The 21483-nt window shown below is 37.5% G+C and overlaps 1 protein-coding gene across 1 annotated transcript in view; it reads left to right on the top strand.

The window, feature by feature from the left end:
- FLVCR1 (FLVCR heme transporter 1) overlaps positions 1–21483 on the top strand; it is a 36903-nt gene that overhangs the window by 12372 nt on the left and 3048 nt on the right. The window contains exons 4-9 of the mRNA XM_019428727.2: positions 7576–7643; positions 9143–9246; positions 18645–18755; positions 19271–19376; positions 19807–19918; positions 21316–21383. Coding sequence (XP_019284272.1) covers positions 7576–7643; positions 9143–9246; positions 18645–18755; positions 19271–19376; positions 19807–19918; positions 21316–21383 — 569 coding nt within the window. The remainder of the gene's footprint in view (positions 1–7575; positions 7644–9142; positions 9247–18644; positions 18756–19270; positions 19377–19806; positions 19919–21315; positions 21384–21483) is intronic.

Below are 21483 nucleotides of genomic sequence, written 5' to 3' on the forward strand. Positions count from 1 at the left end.
AACATATTTGCCTCCCTTCAGAGTTTGCTGACAGTTCATTCTTTGTTTTTCTTAAAAACATTTTTTTAATGTTTATTTTTGAAGGAGAGAGAGACAGAGAGTGAGTGGGGGAGGGACAGAGAGAGAGGGAGAGAGAGAGAGACACAGAATCCGAAGCAGGCTCCAGGCTCCGAGCTGTCAGCACAGAGCCCGACGCGGGGCTCGAACTCAGGAGCCGTGAGATCATGACCTGAGCCAAAGTGGGACGCTTAACTGACCGAGCCACCCAGGTGCCCCTGTTCTTTGTTTTTCATGTTAACTCTGTTTGTATCAACTGCCAACACCCCTTATTTCTGTCTTGTCTTCAGAAGTCACTCACTGCTGTTCTCTTTTTTACATCTTTTTGGGAGTGCACACCCTAGTACATAACTGTTTTACAAGTGGTTAAAAATTATGCCCTCATCTAAACACTCACCCTTTTACCAGGATTACTTCATCTTTTTTTCTTTTTTTTTAGTACAAATTGTTCAACACCAAAGTAGAGCGTTTAGTATGGTGAGTCCCTGTGTACCCATCATCACCCAGCTTCGATGATCAGCATTTCACCATTCTTGCTTTATTTCTTTCCTCTACTGTTTTCCTGGAATATTTTTTAAGCAGATCCCCAGATGTTATGTCATATCATCATTAATACTTTAGCATGTCATAGTTCCTTTTCTTAATTTTGCTGGTTACTTCTGTTGGTTAGCTTAACCCTAAAACACGTAACTGGGAAGTAGAGTAAATACAGTGGGTCATTTTTATCTATAAGAACAAATTCGTTTCTGTAGCCTATCATTTTTTTTTTTTAATGTATGAAATTGATTGTCAAATTGGTTTCCATACAACACCCAGTGCTCATCCCAAAAGATGCCCTCTTCAATGCCCATCACCTACCTTCCCCTCCCTCCCACCCCCCATCAACCCTCAGTTTGTTCTTTTAAGAGTCTCTTATGCTTTGGCTCTCTCCCAACTCTAACCTCTTTTTTTTTTTTTTTTCCTTCCCCTCCCCCATGGGTTTCTGTTAAGTTTCTCAGGATCCACATAAGAGTGAAAACATATGGCATCTGTCTTTCTCTGTATTGTAGCCTATCACTTAAGGAAGAAAGATTCCTACCTTCTTTTGTCTCTCACTGTTTCCCAAGACAAAACTTTCTTTCAGTCCATTTATAACCAACCCCTTGTAACAGACACACACATACACAAACATGCCTCCGCGTGCATATACACTGTTAATACTAGTCTCTGTAATTTTGTGCCATTACTCCTTTTACCTGAAATGTGCTCCTTTTTTCCACTAAGTGATCCTACAAGAGCCAACTTAATGTTTGCCTCACTTATTGTTCATTTTGTTACTCATTCATTTATTTGTTTATTCCATCAGTAATTATCAACAATGACTGTAGAGTAGTGCTCTAGATACTGTGTGGGCTAAAAAGAAGCATAGTATGTGATTTCTTCCCTGAAGAAATTAGAATCCAACTGGGGACGTAATATAAACATCTAGAAAGCGAACAACAGTTTAAGAGTCATTTCTTTTGTAACACATCATTTAGTACTTCCTTGATTATACATAAGTGATAAGGTGAAAATTTTTTATTTTTTTTTGAAATTTATAAAGGACTTCCCTATATATTATTTTATCTAACTTTTTTGAGATAGAAATATTATACCTATTTTATAAAGGATCAGAGTTCTCTTTTCTTAATTCTAAATTTTATTTATTTGTACAAAATTTAGTAGGTTACAAAGGATGCATAGTGCACACAGTATAAAATTCACAAGGTACAAAGGGCGTACAATGAAAAACCAGTCTTCCCCCATCTCTGTCCCCAGGTTACCTCTCTGTTTCCAGGGAGTTCCCCTCCCTGGAGACAATCACTGGTATCATCTGCTTCCTTGTGAGGCTGGTATAACCTTGATACCAAAATCAGACAGGAACAGTGCAAGAAAAGAATTATAGGTCAATTTCACTTATGAAAAAAATGTAAAAATGCAAAATAAAATATTAGCTAAGCTACGTTAGCAATTTATAAAAATGACAATACATCCTGGCCGAGTTTGGTTTAAGAAATGATGTTGTACTAAACTGATTTAACACTAGAAATTCATGAATATAATTTATTGCAGTAAAAGATCAAAGAGGAAAATTTGCCCAATAGCTGAAGGAAAAGCATTTGATAGAATTCAATACCCGTTGATTAAAGACTTAGCAAACTGCAAAGAAAAATGAACTTTATGAATCTGATAAAGTTTACCTACAAAAACTCTCTACTAGACATCATTCTAAAGGCAGAACCTTAGGAGCAGCACTATGCTTTAAAACAAGGATGTCTGTGTCATCGCTTTTATTCATCATCCAGATGGAAGTTCTGGCTGGCTCACTAACACAAAATTTAAAAGTAGATGAGTTGAAAAGAAGAAAGTTGCTATTATTCATAGATAATATGATTATATACACTATAATCAACTATGTTGATTATCAAAAGTCATCAAACTATGGCCTATGAGTCAACTCTGTTGCCTGTTTTTATAAATAAAGTTTTGTTTGTTTACATATTGTCTATTGCTGCTTTTGAGCTGCAAGGGTAGCACTGAGTAGTTGCATCAGAGACCCCAGCACCTGCAAAGCTAAAGGTATTTACTGCCTGGCCCTTTGCAGAGAATGTTTACTGACCCCCTGATCTATAAAAATAATGCAAGAGAACCTACAGATAACTATTAAAACTAATAAGAATGAGTTCAGCAAGATTAGTAGATAATCTGACAATGTGAAAATATCAACTACATTCCTATGTATTTATAGGAATTGTATTCCTTTTTAAAAAGATGTTTATTTCTTTATTTTGGTGGGTAGAGGGGCAGAGAGAGGGGGAGGGAGAGAATCCCAAGCAGGCTCCACACTCAGGGCGGAGCCCAACCTAGGGCTCTATTCCATGAACCATGAGATCATGACCTGAGCCCAAATCAGGAATCAGATGCTTAAATGAATGCGCCACCAAGGCACCCTGATAAGAATTGTATTCCTATAAAAAGATATTTTTATAACAGCAGCCAACACTATAAGATGTCTAGGAAAAAAATCCAACAAAAGAACTTTGTAAGTTAGAAAATTAGAACACATTAAAAGACAAGAGAAGACCTCAATTAAATGGAGAGCTATGTTTATAGAAGACTTGAGACTATAGTGATGGCAGTTAACGTTACAGAACCACTGTATTAATAAATGACAGTTGCAGATTTGGATTGACAGAAAAGCCAGATACGGGCACTAATTAGGACACTAAACAGAATTTTCTTGTTGAAGGAATTAGAAAGAAGGGGTTGGGAAAAACCGTGGAGAGTTTAATAATAATCCCCAGGACAGTTGGAAAACTTTCTTGACCTCATAGTCTTCACCAGAGGAGTAAGAGTTAGGGATCATAATTTTGAATGAGTGAGTCACATCCCACCTTTTAGCAGTGCACCTGTCTCCCTCAATGTCTAGTATTATATATTGAAAGTTGGAGCAGAGTTGCACATGGGATGGTCTGGATAGGGACTATACTCCTGAGATAGGTTTTCAGGATTATATACAATATCCAAAACTTAAGAACCAAATAGTCCAAGCTAACATTGTTTTTGAGGTAGGGCTATTTGGAGAAAAATTGTATCCCTTACTATGCCAACTATTGCTACTTGCTATCTGAAACTCAGAAAAATAATATATTCTAGGCTCAGATAACACTATCTCTTGCTATTATAATTCTTATCCAGACTCTTGCTCTCCTTACTCCGGTCTGGAATAGATTCAAGATCCCATAGGATACAGCGCAGTAGAGGACCCCCAAGCCAGAGCACAGACCTTCTTTGTTTTCCTTGGCCTCTCCAGGCTAACCTAGCTGGGTCCCTATATATTCCTGAACTCAATGGGACATGAGCAACAAAGGCCAGTTACTCAGGGTTTTTTGATATGATCTTTAGATAGCTATAGGTCTCCTTTTGCAATCTTCTGTATACACAGGGTTTGTAATGGAACTTGACTACTTCTAAAATTCCTGTGAGAGAAGTAAGGGCCAAGAGCAAAGATAATATTGTTGAAGACCAAGTTGAGGGCGCATTCTTATATCAGGACATATAAAACAATGATTATTAAGATGCCATGTAAAATCAAGGGACAGACCATTAGGTTACTGCAACAGAGTAGAGATCCCAGCGATCTACCCCTGTGTCTGTTTGCAGGCTAGGTTGTATTGTAGCAATTAACTTCTGCCAAAAAAACCTCAGTGGCCTAACACATCAAAAATGTATTTATTGCCAATACTACATGTCCATTGTGAATCGGCAGCAAGGCTCTGCTCGTCAGAGCCTGCTCGTCAGAGGCTCTGCTCGTCAGTTAACTCAGGGATCCAGGATGACATCTTGGCGCAGGCTGTTGTGATTACTAGGGCAGCAAATGGGTAACGTCACTTTTGCTCACATTTAAAGTCATATGGCCATGGCACTAGGTACCTGGAAGGAAAAAAACCACTATACAGTGATCCTCCCTTGTGCCTAGTTTCCTCTTCTGTGGTTTCAGTTACCCGCGATCAACCGCAGTCAGGAAGCAGGGGTAACTCCTTCTGGCCTGTCCACAGAAGCTCAGCGGTAGCCTGACACTCAGTCACACCGTGTCATTCACCTCACTTCATCTCATCACATAGGCACTTTGTCTTTAATCCACGGTAAGACGAAAACAGTACAATAAGATATTGAGAGAGACCACATTCACATAGCTTCTATTACTGTATATTGTTATAATTGTTCTGTTCTTTTATTAGGTACTGTTGTTAATCTCTTACTCTGCCAATGTATAAATTAAACTTTAATATAGGTGTGTATGTATGTATAGGAAAACCAGTATGCATAGGGTTGGTGCCCTCTGCAGTTCCAGGCATCCACCGGGGGACTTGGAACATACCCCCTGCACACAAGAGAGGACTGCTGTATTTGCAGTCATCTCCAATGACTAGAAGGTGCATATATGAAAACTAGATGTTTGGTACAAGAGAAACTATACAGCCAATTGTCCTGGGATAATTGAGCAATAAAGTCAAATTAGCTCTCTATGTCATACCATGAACAAAAAATGAATCACAGTGGATTAAAGACCAAAGGGTAAAAATTAGAACTTTAAAGTTTTAGAAGCACATGTTTTAGAAACTGGCTTTAGTATTCTTAAAAAGAATTTCTCATGTAAAAAAACACAAGGGCACCTGGCTGGCTCGCAGAACATGCAGCTTTTGACCTCGAGGTTGTGAGTATCAAGTCCCACGTTGGGTATAAAGAGTGCTTAAAAATAAAATCTTGGGGCATCAGGGTGGCTCAGTCAGTTGAGCATCCAACTCTTGACGTCGGCTCAGGTCATGATTCTAGGGTCGTGGGATCAAGCTGCATGTTGAGCTCTGCACTGAGCATGGAGCCTGCTTAAGATTCTCTCTCTCTCTCTCTCTCTCTCTCTCTCTCTCTCTCTCCTTCTGCCCCTCTCCCCCACTTAGACTCCCTGTCTCTCTAAAATAAAAAAAATAAATGGGGCACCTGGGTGGCTGAGTCGGTTAACTATTCGACTTCGGTTCAGGTCATGATCTCATGGTTCATGGGTTCGAGCCCCACGTCGGGCTCTGTGCTGACAGCTTAGAGCCTGGAGCCTGTTTTGGATTCTGTGTCTTCCTCTCTCTCTGCCCCTTCCCCACTCACACAATGCTCTCTCTCGCAAAAATAAAAAATTAAAATTAAAAAAAGTTGTAATAAAATAAAATCTTAAAAAATAATAAAACATAAACCCTAAAGAAAAAGATTGATAAGTATGATTACATTAAGATAATGGTCTTTTCTAAAAAGATATCACGGGGGGCCCTGGGTGGCTCAGTCTGTTGAGCATCTGACTTCAGCTCAGGTCACAATCTTGCAGTTCATGAGTTCAAGCCCCGCATCGGGCTCTGTGCTGACAGCTCAGATTTTGGAGCCTGCTTCAGATTCTGTGTCTCCCTCTCTCTCTCTGCACCTCCCCTGCTCACACACACACACTCTCTCTCTCTCTCTCTCTCTCTCTCTCTCTCTCTCTCAGAAATAAGTAAACAGTAGAAAAAAATACAATGAAATGAAAAGACACCATAAAAAGTGAAAAGACAAGACATAAAGCATGAGAAAGTGTCTGTGGTGCATATAACCAACAAAGGATTAGCACCTACAATGTAAAAATAGCTCATACCACTCAGTGAGAAGAGAACAATTTAAGGGAACCAGAAGGCCTTTATGTGTTTGTGTATTACTCATGTATGATGCTAAACCTTATTACTTATCAAAGCAATGCAAATCAAGACAGAGTAAGAAATAATATTACATGTATTCAAGTTGGCAAAAAAATAAATATTTTTTAATCTAGAGAAAACAAATATGGCAAGAATATGGAGTAAAGGAACTCTGCGAGTAGTATAAACTGATAAAACTGTTTGAAAGAGCAATTTGGCTCTATCCAGAAAATAGACATTCTGCTCCTAGATATAGACTTAGAGAAATCCTTATATGTAATGACAAAAACATAATATTCATTGCAATATTATTTTAAATAGCGAAAAATAGGGAAAAGCCTTAAGTGTCTATTGACTTTACAAGAGATCATTAAATTGCAGTATTTCTCACACAATGGACTATTAAATAGTAGAGAAAACTAATGAACCAGAATTTAAAGTATTGCCTCAGTTAAATCTCAAAATCATAATATTGAGTGATAAGAGCAAGCTGCAGATGATACACATATAATATCTAAAACGATAAGCGCTGACATCAGGAAAGGAGTTACTTCTGAGAAAGAATAAGAGAGAAGAACAGGATTAGAGAAGATCTAAAAAGTTAATCTAAAGCAAAAATGGCAAAATGTTAAGGGTTTATGAAGCTGGGTGATGAGTAAGGGCATTTGCTAAATTACTATCTGCACTATTTTCTATGCTTGAAATATTTAATAATAAAGAGAAAGAAAGAATTAACCTAAGTCTTGCTAGGTTGAGAGGCTTACCTAAAGTCATGCAAGATATGCCAGGAATCCTCAAGATTCAAACGTAGCCATGTGCTTTCTGATAACCAGCTGTTTTTATTTTTCCCTTTTTACATATTCTGTAATTAATATTATTTTACTAATTGCCTTGAAGTTTTTGATGCAGGGGTGACATCTCTGAAGTAGGGATTCTGTCTTCTGTTTGAACATTCATTAGCTCGAGTACACCGTAGGTGCTCAATAAGCAATCTGTTCAGTGCTTGATGGCTATATACAGTGTTATGCATGGAGACATTATTTATGGTTGGCATATCTGAGTCTCAGTAATAATAAATGATGTAATGACAGAATTTTACTATTGTAATCTCTAGTAAGTTTAGGTATTAAATTGATCACTCCATGTCCTGAAAGGGAATGGCAAGAGATTTTAGTTTTCTGTCAGCTGTCTAGGAAATACATGCTATTTTCACAATTGCCCCAGAGTGCTCATATCACATTATGAGCTAGTAAGTGGTGCATTTACAATTTTCTGTTTGTTATTGTAGGTATCATAACTGGAGCATTTTATTCAGTCTCAACATTATTGAATCAAATGATATTGACATATTACAAGGTAAGTGTCTGTCTGTGCCGTGTCACATGCCTGGCCAAGAATGTTTCTTAAGCAGTGTGATTCCTGTTAGTGTGATCATAAGATTAAAGATTTATAGGGTAACCGGCTGGCTCAGTCAATGGAGTGTGCGACTCTTCATCTCGGGGATGTAGGTTCGAGCCCCACATAGGGTATAGAGATTACTCAAAAATAAAATCTTGAAAAAAAAAGGTTTATGACCTTATTGCTTTTAAGAGATTTATATTTGTTTTAATTGAGAATACATTTAATCTAATTTATAAAGCACACAAAATGGAAAGCAGAGGTTATTATTACAGTGATAATACCTAAGTCTTTTTTTGATACTTTTTTTTTAATTTAATGTTTGTTTATTTTTGAGAGAGAGAGAGAGAGAGAGCGCGCGCGCGCGAGAGAGAGCATGAGTGGGGGAGGGGCAGAGAGAGAGGGAGACACAGAATCTAATGTAGGCTCCAGGCTCTGAGCTGTCAGCACCGAGCCCGACGTGGGGCTCAAACCCGCTGATCGCAAGATCATGACCTGAGCTGAAGTCAGATGTTTAACCAACTGAGCCACCCAGGCACTCAATACTTTTTTAAAAAAATGTGACTGGTTATATGGGAAAAGACAAAGAGACAATTTTAAAGGAAACCAATCCAAATATAAAGAAGTAAATATCAAGCTGTGACCTGTCTTTCCTTTTGAAAGGAGAAAGCAGTTGTAATATATAAAAACAGATTAATCTCCTCAGACTTCTGTGAATTCTAACAAAGATCATTGCATTTTCTAACCATGGAGGAATGAGAAAAATTTTTGATTTCTCCCACATTTTAGGTTTTCTTTTTTTCTGGTTTGAAAATAGAATGCCCTTCACATGTTCGTTACCTGCCCCCTAACCCACTCACCTAACAGATATACTAAATTTCCCACTATATTCTATGCTTAATTTTATCTGATTATTTCCATTGACTGTGGAATGTATGGGAATGTGAAAGATCTATTTGAATTAGAAGTATCTGATTAACTTCTTTTGATTTTTGTTTTTTAATTAATTTATTTAAATTCAAATTAACATACAATGTAGTATTGGTTTCAGGAGCAGAATCCCATGATTCATCACTCACATGTAACACCCAGTGCTCATCCCAACAAGTGCCCTCACTAATGCCTATCACCCCTCCAGCGACCCTCAATTTGTTTTCTGTATTTAAGAGTCTCTTATGGTTTGCCTCCCTTTCCATTTTACCTTATTTTTCCTTCCCTTCCCCTATGTTCATCATCTGTTTTGTTTCTTAAATTCTACATATAAGTGAAATCATGATATTTCTTTTTCTCTGATTTATTTTGCTTAGCATAATACATTCTAGTTCCATCCACATTGTTGCAAATGACAAGATGTTCTTTTTGATTGCTGAGTAGTATTCCATTGTGTATATATATACCACATTTTCTTGATCCATTCAAGAAGTATCTGATTAACTTCTTATGAAAATTTTTTTAAGGGAGAAGAAGTGAATGCTGGAAAGATTGGGCTAACATTGGTAGTGGCTGGAATGGTGGGCTCTATTCTTTGTGGCTTTTGGCTTGATTATACCAAAATATACAAGTAAGTGATGGTAGATAAATGTACGGTGTACAACCTAAGGTATTTTGGGTTTAATGGAGGCTGTGATTTTTATTTTCAGAAATTTAAGAAGTGTTATTATTACTGAAAGACTTGGATTTTAGACGTTCTTAGATTCCCTTCTCTTCTAAGTGAAGTCTATCTATCTATCTATCTATCTACCTCCCCTCTGGTAACCATCAGTTTGTTCTCTATACTGAAGAGTCTGTTTCTTGGTTTGTCTCTCTCTCTCACTCTTTTTTTTCCTTTGTTTGGTTTCTTTCTTACATTCCACATATGAGTGAAATCATATGGTATTAGTCTTTCTCTGACTGACTGATTTCGCTTAGCATTATACTCTAGCTCCATCCATGTCGTGGCAAATGCCAAGAGTTCATTCATATTTTTATGGCTGAATAATATGCCATTGTGTGTATATACTTTACCCATTCATCTATCGATGGACTTGGGCTGCTTCCATAGTTTGGCTATTGTAAATAATGCTGCAGTAAACATAGGGGAACAATTATTTTCATTACTAAATGCTCCCCATGATAAATGTAGTTACCATCTGTCACTATACAAAGTTCTTATATTATTGACTATATTCCCTATTCTCTACTTTCCATTCCCATGGCCTATTTATTTTATTACTGGAGGTTGTATCTCTTGATTCCTTCACCTCTTTTGCCCACACCCCCCTACTCCTACAATCACCAGTTTGTTCTCTGTATTTATGAGTCTGTTTCTGTTTGTTTGTTCATTCATTTTGTTTTTTAGATTCCACATGTAAGTGAAATCATATGGTATTTCTGTATTTCCGTCTGACTTATTTCACTTAGCATAATGCCTTCAAGGTCCATCCATGTTGTCGCAAATGACAAGATTTCATTCTTTTTTTACAGCTAATGTTCCATTGTATGTGTGTGTATTCTTTATTCATTTATGTATGTAAATACATACATATTCTTTATTCATTCATCTATCAGTGGACACTTAGGTTGCTTCAATATCTTGGCTATTATAAATAATGCTGCAGTAAACATAGGAGTGCACATATCTTTTTTTTCTCATTTTCTAGCTTTTATTATTATTTATTCAAACATAATTTATTGTCAAGTTAGGTAACATACAGTGTATACAGTGTGCTCTTGGTTTTGGGGGTAGATTCCCATGATTCACTGCTTACATACAACACCCAATGCTCATCCCAAGAGGAATGCACATATCTTTTTGAATTAGTGTTTTTATTTTCCTGGGGGAAAGCCCAGAAGTAGAATTACTGGATCATGTAGTATTTCAATTTTTAATTTTTTGAGGAACTTCCATACTGTTTTCCATGGTGGCTGCATCAAGCTACATTTACCAACAGTGCACAAGGATTCCCTTTCCTCCACATCCTCACCAACACTTGTTATTTCTTGTGTTTGTGATACTAGCCGTTCTGAAAAGTATGTGGTGACATTTCATTATGGTTTTGATTTGCATTTCATTGATGATTAGTGATGTTGAGCATCTTTTTGTGTGTCTGCTGGCCATCTATATGCCTTTGGGAAAATGTCTATTCTGGTCCTCAATTTTCAATTGAATTATTTGGTTTTTTGGTGTTGAGTTGTATTAGTTCTTTATATAATTTTGGATATTAATCCTTTATTGTATATATCATTTGCAAATCTCTCCCCCATTCAGTAAGTTGCCTTTTCCTTTTCTTGATAGTTTCATTTGCTATAGAAGAGCTTTTTAGTTTGATATAGTTCTAATAGTTTATTTTTGCTTTTGTTTCCTTTGTCTGAGGAAACAAATACAGAAAAATATTGCTAAGGAGAATGTCTAAGAGGTTACTATGTGTCTTCTTTTAGGAGTTTTATGACTTCAGGTCTTACATTTAGGTCTTTAATTCATTTTGATTTTATGTTTGTGTATGGTGTGAGGAACTTTTCTAGTTTCATTCTTTTGCATGTGGGTGTCCAGTTTTCCCAGCACCCAGTTACTGAAGAGACTATGTTTCTTGCCTCCTTTCTTATAGATTAATTCACTGTGTAAGTGTGGGTTTATTTCTGACTCTCTATTCTGTTTTATTGGTCTTTGTGTCTGTTTTTGGGCCGGTACCATACCGTTCTGATTATTATAAATTTGTAGTATAATTTGAAATATGGGATTATGATACTTTCAGTTTTATTCTTTCTCAAGGTTGCTTTGGCTATTTGGGGTTTTTGTAGTTTCATTTTCTTTTTAATACAGTTGTGAATGGGATTGTTTCCTCAATTTCTTTTCGTGGTACTTTGTTATTATTGTATAAGAACACAACAGAGTCTGTATATTAATTTCACATCCTGCAACTTTACTGAATTCGTTCATTTGTTCTAATAGTTTTTGGTGGAGTCTTTAGGCATATATAGTATCATATCATCTGCAAATAGGGACAGTTTTACTTCTTTCTTACCAATTTGGATGCCTTTTATTTCTTTTTCTTGTCTGATTGTTGTGACTAAGACTTCCAATACTATGTTGAATAAAGGAGGTGAGAATGGCCATCCTTGTCTTGTTCCTCATCTAAAGAAAAGTTTTCAACTTTTTATCATTATGATGTTAACTGTATTTTTGTCACATATGGGTTTTATTAAGTTGAAGTATGTTCTCTCTAAACCTACTTTGTTGAAAGCTTTTATCATGAATGAATGTTGAATATTGTCAAATGCTTTTTCTGCATCTGTTGAGTTGATCATATGATTTTTATTGTTGATTTTGTTAATGTGGTGCATCACATTGATTTATTTGCAGCTATTGAATCATCCTTGCATCCCTGGAAAAAATCCTACCTGATCCTTTTAATGTATTGTTGAATTCAGTTTGCTAATATTTTTGTTGAGGATTGCAGCTATGTTCATCAGGGATATTAGTCTGTAATTTTCTTTTTTGTAAGGTCTTTGTCTGGTTTCAGTAGCATTGTAATGCTGGCCTCATAAAATGAATTTGGAAATGTTCCTTCTTATTATATTTTTTGGAATAGTTTGAGAAGTATAGATATTAGCTCTTTAAATGTTTGGTAGGATTCACCTGTGAATTCATCTGGTTCTAGACTTTTGCCCTTGGGAGGTTTTTGATTAGTGATTCATTTTTGTTACTAACAACCAGTCTTTAGATTTCTCTACTTCTTCCTGAATCAGTCTTAGAAAATTACATGTTTCTAGGAATTTATCCATTTCTTCTGAGTTGTCCAATTTTTTGGCATACAATTTTTCATGGTATTCTCTTATAATCCTTTGTATTCCTCTGGTGTCAGTTGTAATTTCTTTCATTTCTGACTTTATTTATTTGGGTCTCCTCTTTTTTCTTGATGAGCATGGCTAAAGGTATGTAAATTTTGCTTACTTTTCAAAGAACTGGCTCTTAGTGTCATAATCTTTTATAGTCTCTGTCATTTATTTATGCTCTGTTCTTTATTATTTCTTTCCTTCAACTGACTTTGGACTTTCTTTGTTCTTATTCTAGTTCCTTTAGGTATAAGTTTAAATCATTTATTTGAGATTTTTCTTGCTTTTTGAAGGCCTGTATCACTATAAACTTCCCTTTTAGAACTGCTTTTGCTTTGTCCCAAAGATTGTGAGCTACTGTGTTCCCATTTTCATTTGTTTCCAGGTATGTTAATTTTCTCTTTGATTTCTTCATTGTCCCTTTGGTTATTTGGTAGCATATTGCTTAACTTCCATGTGTTTTTTTTTTTCCAGTTTCTTCTTGTATTTTTTAAAAATGTTTACTTTTGAGAGAGAGAGAGAGAGAGAGAGCATGAGCAAGCAGGGTAGGAGCAGAGAAGGGGAAACAGAGGATCCGAAGCAGATTCTGTGCTGATAGCAGAGAGCCTGATGTGGTGCTTGAATTCACGAACCGTGAGATCACGACCTGAGCCAAAGTCGGATGCTTAAATGACTGAGCCACCCAGGCATCATTATAATTTTTAAATTTATTCTTGATTTCTGGTTTCATACCATTGTGGTCAAAAAAGATACTTGATATGATTTCAGTCTTCTTGAATTGATTGAGACTTGTTTCGTGGCCTAACATGTGATATATCTTAGGGAATTTTCCATGTGCACTTGAAAAGAATGTGTATTCTACTGTTTTTAGATGGCATGCTTTGTATGTATGTTAAGTTTATCTGGTTTTAATGGATCGTTCAAAGCCACTGTTTACTTATTTTCTGTTTGAGTGATTTATCTATTAATGTAAGTGTGTGGGGGGGGGCATGTTAAAGTCCCCTACTGTTACTGTATTACTCAATTTCTCCCTTTATGTTTGTTAATATTTGCTTTATATAATTAGGACTTCTATGTTGAGTGCATAGTTATTTACAATTATTATACCTTTTTGTTGGATTGATTCCTTTATCATTATGCAATGCCCTTGTTTGTCTCCTTTTACAATCTTTGTTTTGAAGTATTTTGTCTAGGGTCGCCTGGATGGCTCAGATTCTGTGTCTTCTTCTCTCTCTGCCCCCCCTCACTCATGCTCTGTCTCTCTCTCTCTCTCTCTCTCTCAACAATAAATGTTAGGGGTGCCTGGGTGGCTCAGTCAGTTAAGCGTCCGACTTCAGCTCAGGTCACGATCTCACGGTCCGTGAGTTCGAGCCCTGCGTCGGGCTCTGGGCTGATGGCTCAGAGCCTGGAGCCTGCTTCCCATTCTGTGTCTCCCTCTCTCTCTGCCCCGCCCCCGTTCATGCTCTGTCTCTCTCTGTGTCAAAAATAAATAAACGTTAAAAACAAAAACAAAAACAAAAAAAAACCACACACAAAAAACAATAAATGTTAAAAAAAATTTTTTTAAGTAAAGTATTTTGCCTAACCTAAATATTGCTACCCCAGCATTTTTTTTTTTGCTTCCATTTGCATGAAATGTCTTTTTCCATCCCTTCACATCTGTATGTGTCATTAGGTCTGAAATGAATCTCTTGGTGGCAGCATATAGATGGGTCTTGTTGTTTTCATCCATTCTGTCACCTTATGTCTTTTGATTGGAGCAGTTAGTCCATTTACATTTAAAGTAATTATTGATGCGGGGTGTCTAGGGGGCTCAGTCAGTTAAGTGTTCAGCTTCAGCTCAGGTTGTGATCTCACAGTTTGTGGGTTTGAGCCCCATGTCGGGCTCTGTGTGCTGACAGCTCAGAGCCTGGAGCCTATTTCAGATTCTGTGTCTCTCTGTCTCTCTCTGCCCCTCCCCCACTCATGTTCCATCTCTGGCTCTCAAGAATAAAATAAAACATTTAAAAAAAAGATATTTTTAGACCTTTTTTTAAAATGTTTATTTATTTTTTTGAGAGAGACAGAGCACAAGCAGGGGAGGGGCAGAGAGAGAAGAGGAAACAGAATCTGAGGCAGGCTCCAGGCTCTGAGCTGTCAGCACAGAGCCCAGTGCAGAGCTTGACCTCACAAGCTGTGAGATCACAACCTGTGCTGAAGTCAGATGCTTAACCAACTGAGCCACCCAGTCGCCCCCCTCCCAAAAAAAAATATTTAAAGTAATTATTGATGTATATATACTTACTGCCATTTTAATTGTTTTATGATTGTTTTTGTAGTTCTTCTCTGTTCCTTTCTTGCTCTCTTCCTTTGTGATTTGATGACTTTCTTTAGTGTTATGCTTGGATTTCTTTCTCTTTATTTTTTGTGTATCTATTCTAGGTTTTGGGTTTGTTGTTACCATGAGATTCATATATAACATCCCATGTATATAGCAGCCTATTTGAAGTTGATGGTTGCTTAAGTTGAAATGCATTTTGAAAGCACTATTTTTTTACTCCCCCCTCCACTTTTTAGGTATATGATGTTATATTTGCATCTTTTAATTTTTACCCTTCAGCTAATTTTGTAGATATAATTGATTTTGCTACTTTTGTCTTTTAATCTTTATAGTAGCTTTATAAGTGATTGATCTTCTTCCTTTACTATATGTTTGCCTTTGCTAATGAAATTTTTTCCTTTCATAGTTATCTTACTTCTATTTATGGCCTTTTTTTTTTTTTTTTTTTTTCTGCTTACAGTAGTCCTTTTAGAGGCACCTGGGTGGCTCAGTTGGTTAAGTGCCTGACTCTTGATTTCGGCTCAGGTCATGATCTCACAGTTTATTGCTTCGAGCCCTGTGTTGGGCTTCATTAGTCCCTTTAACATTTCTTGTAAGGCCGGTGTAGTGGTGATGAACTCCTTTAACTTTTGTCTTGGAAACTCTTTATCTCTCCTTGAATTCTGAATGATAATCTTACCCGGTAGAGTATTCTTCATTGTGGGTTTTTTCCTTTCAGCATTTTGAATATATCCTGCTACTCCCTTTTGCCCTGCAAAGTTTTTGCTGAGAAATCAGCTGATAGCCTTATGGAGCTCCCCATGTACATAAGTATTTACTTTTCTGTTGCTGCCTTTAAGATTCTTTAACTTGTTGATGTTTTAATTATTATGTGCCTTGGTGTGGTCCTCCTTGGGTTCATCTTCTTTGGGGCTCTCTTTGTTTCCTGGAATTGGATGTCTGTTTTTTTTCTCCAGGTTGTGGAAGTTTTCAGCTATTATTTCTTCAAATAAGTTTTCTGCTCTTTTCTTTTTCTGGGACCTCTCTAATGCAAATGTTAGTATGCTTGATGTTGTCCCAGAGGTCCCTTAACTTCCTTATTTTTAAAAATCCTTTTTTCTTTTTTGTTGTTCAGCTTGAGTATCTTCCAGATCGCTGATTCATTCTTCTGCATTCTCTAATCTGCTTATTGATTCCCTATGGTTTGTTTTTCATTTCAGTCATTATATTCTTCACCTCTGTCGCTTTTTTGAAGTTCTCAGTGAGTTCATCCACTCTTCTCTCAAGTCTTGTGAGTATCTTTCTGACCATTACTTTGAACTCTGTCAGGTACATTACTTACTTATCCCTGTCTTGTTTAGTTCTTTTTCTGAGATTTCTCTTTTATGCTTTTCTTTGAGACATATTCCTCTCCCTTCTTTTGTCTGACCTTCTGTGTTTGTTTCTGTGAGTTAGTGGAACAGCTACCTCTCCTGGTCTTGAAGGAGTGGACTTATGTAATAACATCCCCTGTGTAGAATTTGTGTGCCTGGCTGCTTTGGCTGATTAGCCGGAGCTGCATTTGGTCCAGGCCAAAGATCCTGGGGTGCTCCGTGCCAAAGGCCAGCCTGGTGGGACAAGTAGAGTTGGAGCAGATACAGTCTGGGAGGGTTCCCCTTGCAGGACAGATTGCTAGGGGCCTGGACTCTGTTCCCATCTGTGCTCTCCAGGGGGAGGAGGAATGTAAACAGTGGTGCTCACTGGCATCTCCAAACCCAAAGTGAGTTCCAGCAGTTTCCCCATTGTTCGGTAGATGTTCTAGTAGTAAAAGTTGCCCTTTAAACCACTGTTTTGTTTTTTTATTTTGCTGTGCCCCAGGCCAGACGAATCTGCATGAGGGACAGTTCTGTGATATCTCTCCTACTGCAAATCATAGGGTCTGCAGTGGGGTTCCCATTGTTACCCTGCCTCTGTCTCTCTTGCTGTTCTCTACATGGTCCCTCTATGTTCTATTATGCAGAAACTGTTCAATCAGCCCTAAGGTCTTCTTCAGGAGGAATTGCTCTATGCATGGATTCTACGTGTCTGCGGGAGGACATGAGTTCAGGGTCTTCCTAGCCTTCCATCTTGGGCCCCTAGGCCAACAGTAGCTACACTTTTTAACAGGCAGAAACTCCCCATATGCTTGGGAGAAATGAATGAATGTAACTGTGCATAAATGAATAGAAGGAAATAAAATGAATGAATGAAATACGGAACGGTCACCTATATATCTTCTGTACCTTTCAAGGCCCAAGATCTGTTTGATACCATTATGTAAGCCCTTCCAAAGACCTCCAATGTTGAAATTCTCCAAGATAGTTTTCCCATAATTTAAGATAGTACTTGCTGTGGCTTCATTATTATGAAATGTTAGCTTACAGTGAAACCCATTCAATCTGTAGATGAAGGGAACATATGTAAAGAATTAAATTTATTTATAGTCTTTGGCCCACTTTACAATTAGAAAACTTGCTAGGCATAGGAATATGTTCTTTTTGGCCTTGATTTTGTTCTCAGAGTAACTGCCATTCATTCACCAAACTTCTGTTGTGGGCATAATTCGTCTAGGAATTATGACAAGCAATATATGATCCCTGTCTTTAAGACACTTGTAGTCTAAAAGGGGAAAATAAGGCATGCATATATGAAACAATAATAATATAACAGACTAAAATCAATGTCATAAGTCCAATAGGTGTCTGTCATGTGACAGTTATGTAGCTACTAAAATGATAAGGGAGCTTGGAAGAAGAGACAACTTTGTAAGCTGCAGTGGTTAGGAAAGGTGTTTTGGAAGAGGTAAAATTTGAACTGAATCTTGAGATACAGCTACAGAACTATCCCATTTGGTGGCACAAAAATTATTTTATCCATATGAATATTCCTTCCTGTCTGAACACTGGATGTGGTGTGAGTTTTGTTGATTGCTGCTGTTGAATCTTAAATGTAAGCTTTATAAACGTGAGCTTTAAAGTCAATGCTTTGGGGCGCCTGGGTGGCTTGGTCGGTTAAGCGTCGACTTCGGCTCAGGTCATGATCTCACGGTCCGTGAGTTCGAGCCCCGCGTCGGGCTCTGTGCTGACAGCTCAGAGCCTGGAGCCTGTTTCAGATTCTGTGTCTCTCTCTCTCTCTGCCCCTCCCCTGTTCATGCTCTGTCTCTCTCTGTCTCAAAAATAAATAAACATTAAAAAAAAAAATTTTAAGTCCATGCTTTGTGCTATCAACAATAGCCAAAGTATGGAAAGAGCCCAAGGGTCCATGGAGTATTACTCAGCAATGGAGTATTACTCGGCAATCAAAAAGGATGAAATCTTGCCATTTGCAACTATGTGCATGGAACTAGAGGATATTATGCTAAGCGAAATTAATCAGTCAGAGAAAGACAAATATCACATGACTGCACTCATATGAGGACTTTAAGATACAAAACAGATGAGCATAAGGGAAAGGAAGCAAAAATAATATAAAAACAGGGAGGGGGATAAAACATAAGAGACTCTTAAATACAGAGAACAAACAGGGGGTTGCTGGAGGGGTTGTGGGAGGTGGGGTGGGCTAAATGGGTAAGGGGCATTAAGGAATCTACTCCTGAAATCATTGTTGCACTACATGCTAACTAACTTGGATGTAAATTAAAAAATAAATTATAAAAAAATAAAAGTAAATAAAGTCAATGCTTTGGTGGAAACATTTTTCCATATAAGGGAAACCTGATTTTGAAAACCAAGGAATTTATTACTGTATGGACGGAGCAGTGGTTAGTAACATGATTTTTATATGCCTAGGAAAATCAGACAAAATACTAACAATTTTGTTTTTTGTTTTAGACAGACTACTCTGATAGTTTACATTTTATCTTTTCTTGGAATGGTTATATTTACTTTCACATTGGACCTTGGATACAGTATCGTTGTGTTTGTTACTGGAGGGGTGCTTGGGTAAGCATCAAATGTGTTTAGGGGGAATGATAGCATGCTGTTATAATTGTGAAATATTGCTACTATGGTTTTAAATTTTTAGTTCATCCAAATGTCTTAAAAATATTTTAAATATTTTAAATATTTAAACTTTAAAGAATCTGTGCTGTGCATATAAATTTGTAATTCTTTAGAATACAAAAAGTTTGAAAATGTTTTTTGGTATATATGACAGGTGAAAAATGATAAGCCTTACTTAGACCAGGTAACATTATTTAGTTAGAAAAACAACTGACTTAGCGAATCAGAGGTAATTTTTTTTCAGAAAAAGGAAAACTTAGGAGCTGCTTTGCTTTTCAGTTCTTCTGTCCTTGGACTGATTGGTGAATAATAATAGGGGCTTGCTTTCACACATCAAGTTCAAAATCTTTAGTTATTTGATCACTAGAATAGGGCTGAGAAGTAGAATGATTGCCACAGTGTATGCTATTGTCCTTCAGTTAATTGTTTCTGTAATTCTGGATTTATTTTCATAGTTTCTTCATGACTGGTTACCTCCCATTGGGTTTTGAATTTGCTGTTGAAATCACTTACCCTGAATCCGAAGGCACCTCATCTGGTCTTCTTAATGCTGCCGCACAGGTAAACCCCTGACCTCTCTTAAATCTGAGATGAGCAGTTTACAGACTATTCTAAATTTTTTTTTTAATGTTTATTTATTTTTGAGAGAGAGAGAGAGAGAGAGAGACAGAGCATAGTGGGGGAGGGGCAGAGAGAAACAGAGACGCAGAATCCAAAGCAGGCTCCAGGCTCCGAGCTGTCAGCACAGAACCCGATGCAGGACTCAAATTCATGAACTGCGAGATCATGACCTGAGCCAAAGTTGGTCGCCCAACCAACTGAGCCACCCAGGCGCCCCAGTTTACTGGGTATTCTAGTGAATAAGAAGTTTAAACTTTCTGCCTTTCCAAATCATATGAATAAAATAGTTAAGAAAAGTTCTCAGGAAAACATGACACTTATTTCAAAGAAGCAAATTCAACAACAATTATTTCCTCTTATTTTATTTTAGATATTTGGAATTCTGTTCACATTGGCTCAAGGAAAACTCACAACAGACTATAGTCCTAAAGCAGGAAACATTTTCCTCTGTGTTTGGATGTTTCTAGGCATCATTTTAACAGGTAAATGAGGGTATTTTCCTGACAAAAGTACTTGTGTCATATCGTCTTTATATTTTTCACGTATATTGATTCTCAGTGGCTTCCAGAACTCAAAGGGAGAAAGGAAGTAAAAAGCGGGATTACTACTTATTCTTTCCCAAGGATATGAATCTATTAATTAATTTTTCAGATTTTAACTTCAATACCATTACTATGCATAAAAACCAAAGCCAGCGTGTGAAGAGTCGGGAAAGATCTGGAATCGGCAGACCTGGACCCGAGTTCTGACTCTGCTGCTCACTCGCTGTGTGACTTTAGACAAATTGCTTAAACTCTCATACCCTCCTTTTCTCATTCACGTAATAGGGTATTAAAAAGCCTGCCATGGAGGGTTGCTATGAGGATTAACTGAAGTTCAGGTTCATGAAAAGCTCCTAGCATGGTGTCTGGCACTCAGGACGTGCCCAGTCACGTCAGCTGTTACCAGAATGAGTGGTGGTGGAAACGGCACAAGGGATGGTTAGTCAGTTCTTACACTTCTCAGGTGTCGTCGGAATAGACATGGGTAGGAACGACGGCGGTGCCCAACTTTGAGAGAAGGAGCATGGAAAAGGACTCTAATCCGTAGTTTGTCCGGGTGCATGAGCATAAAAGTGGATTTAGAAGCAAGGCTTAATGTCCACAGTGTTTCCACACCCACGCTGGCTTCTCCTGTTATCTCACTCTGTTAATTTCTCTCTGCAGTCCTTTTCCCTACTCAGACGGCAGCGTAAACTCTTATACAGTGTACGGATACCTGCCAAGCAAACCACACTTCCTGCCTCCTCCCCCTTGGCCTTGATGCTCCAATGGTCCCAAACTCCCTCTGGTGCCAAATTCTTGGCTGTTCTATTCCTGTCTCACATTCTTTGCATATCCTGTTTGCTGCCTGCCTAGAATGCCTTCCTGTCTCTTCTTATCTGCTTGACAAGTTCCTACTCATTTTTCGAGTTTCAATGCAAATATGTGTTCTCTGGCAAGCCTTCCCTGATTTTTCTCTGGACTGACATGGGCTTTTTTTCTCCCATGTTCCCACTGTACCTTGTACATATCTGCACTATTGCAGTTATCCTACAGTGTTATAATTGTTTGCATGGTAATATTTCCCTAGATGGGCGAGTGCTCTATGGAAAGAATTGTGCTTTTCATCTTTGGTTCCTAGCATCCTGTATTTATTCATTAATGAATGATTTGCTAATTAAGTTAATGGCTTAGAGAGGCCCTGGTATTATTTCATGCTACAAGGATGCTATTGGATATTATGGTACTACAGTGTGCTAAATTTGGCAATATCAAAAAAGACTTTGTGCCGCTTAGAGAAAAGCATATCTATATACGCTCTTTGGTAACATCACCTCTTTGGGGTTTTTCTGTTTCAGCATTAATCAAGTCTGATCTCAGAAGACACAATATAAATATAGGAATTGCAAATGGTGATATTAAAGCTGTAAGTAATGAATATTTTTATGACTAAACTATTAAGAAATGTGTGAAACCTGTCTGTCTAGTCAGCTATTTTGTATTCCTGAGCCAATCATTGATCTGTC

This window comes from Panthera pardus, unplaced genomic scaffold (assembly GCF_024362965.1).
Source record: "Panthera pardus isolate Hobbes unplaced genomic scaffold, ASM2436296v1 HiC_scaffold_21, whole genome shotgun sequence".
In the NCBI taxonomy this organism is placed as follows: domain Eukaryota; kingdom Metazoa; phylum Chordata; class Mammalia; order Carnivora; family Felidae; genus Panthera; species Panthera pardus.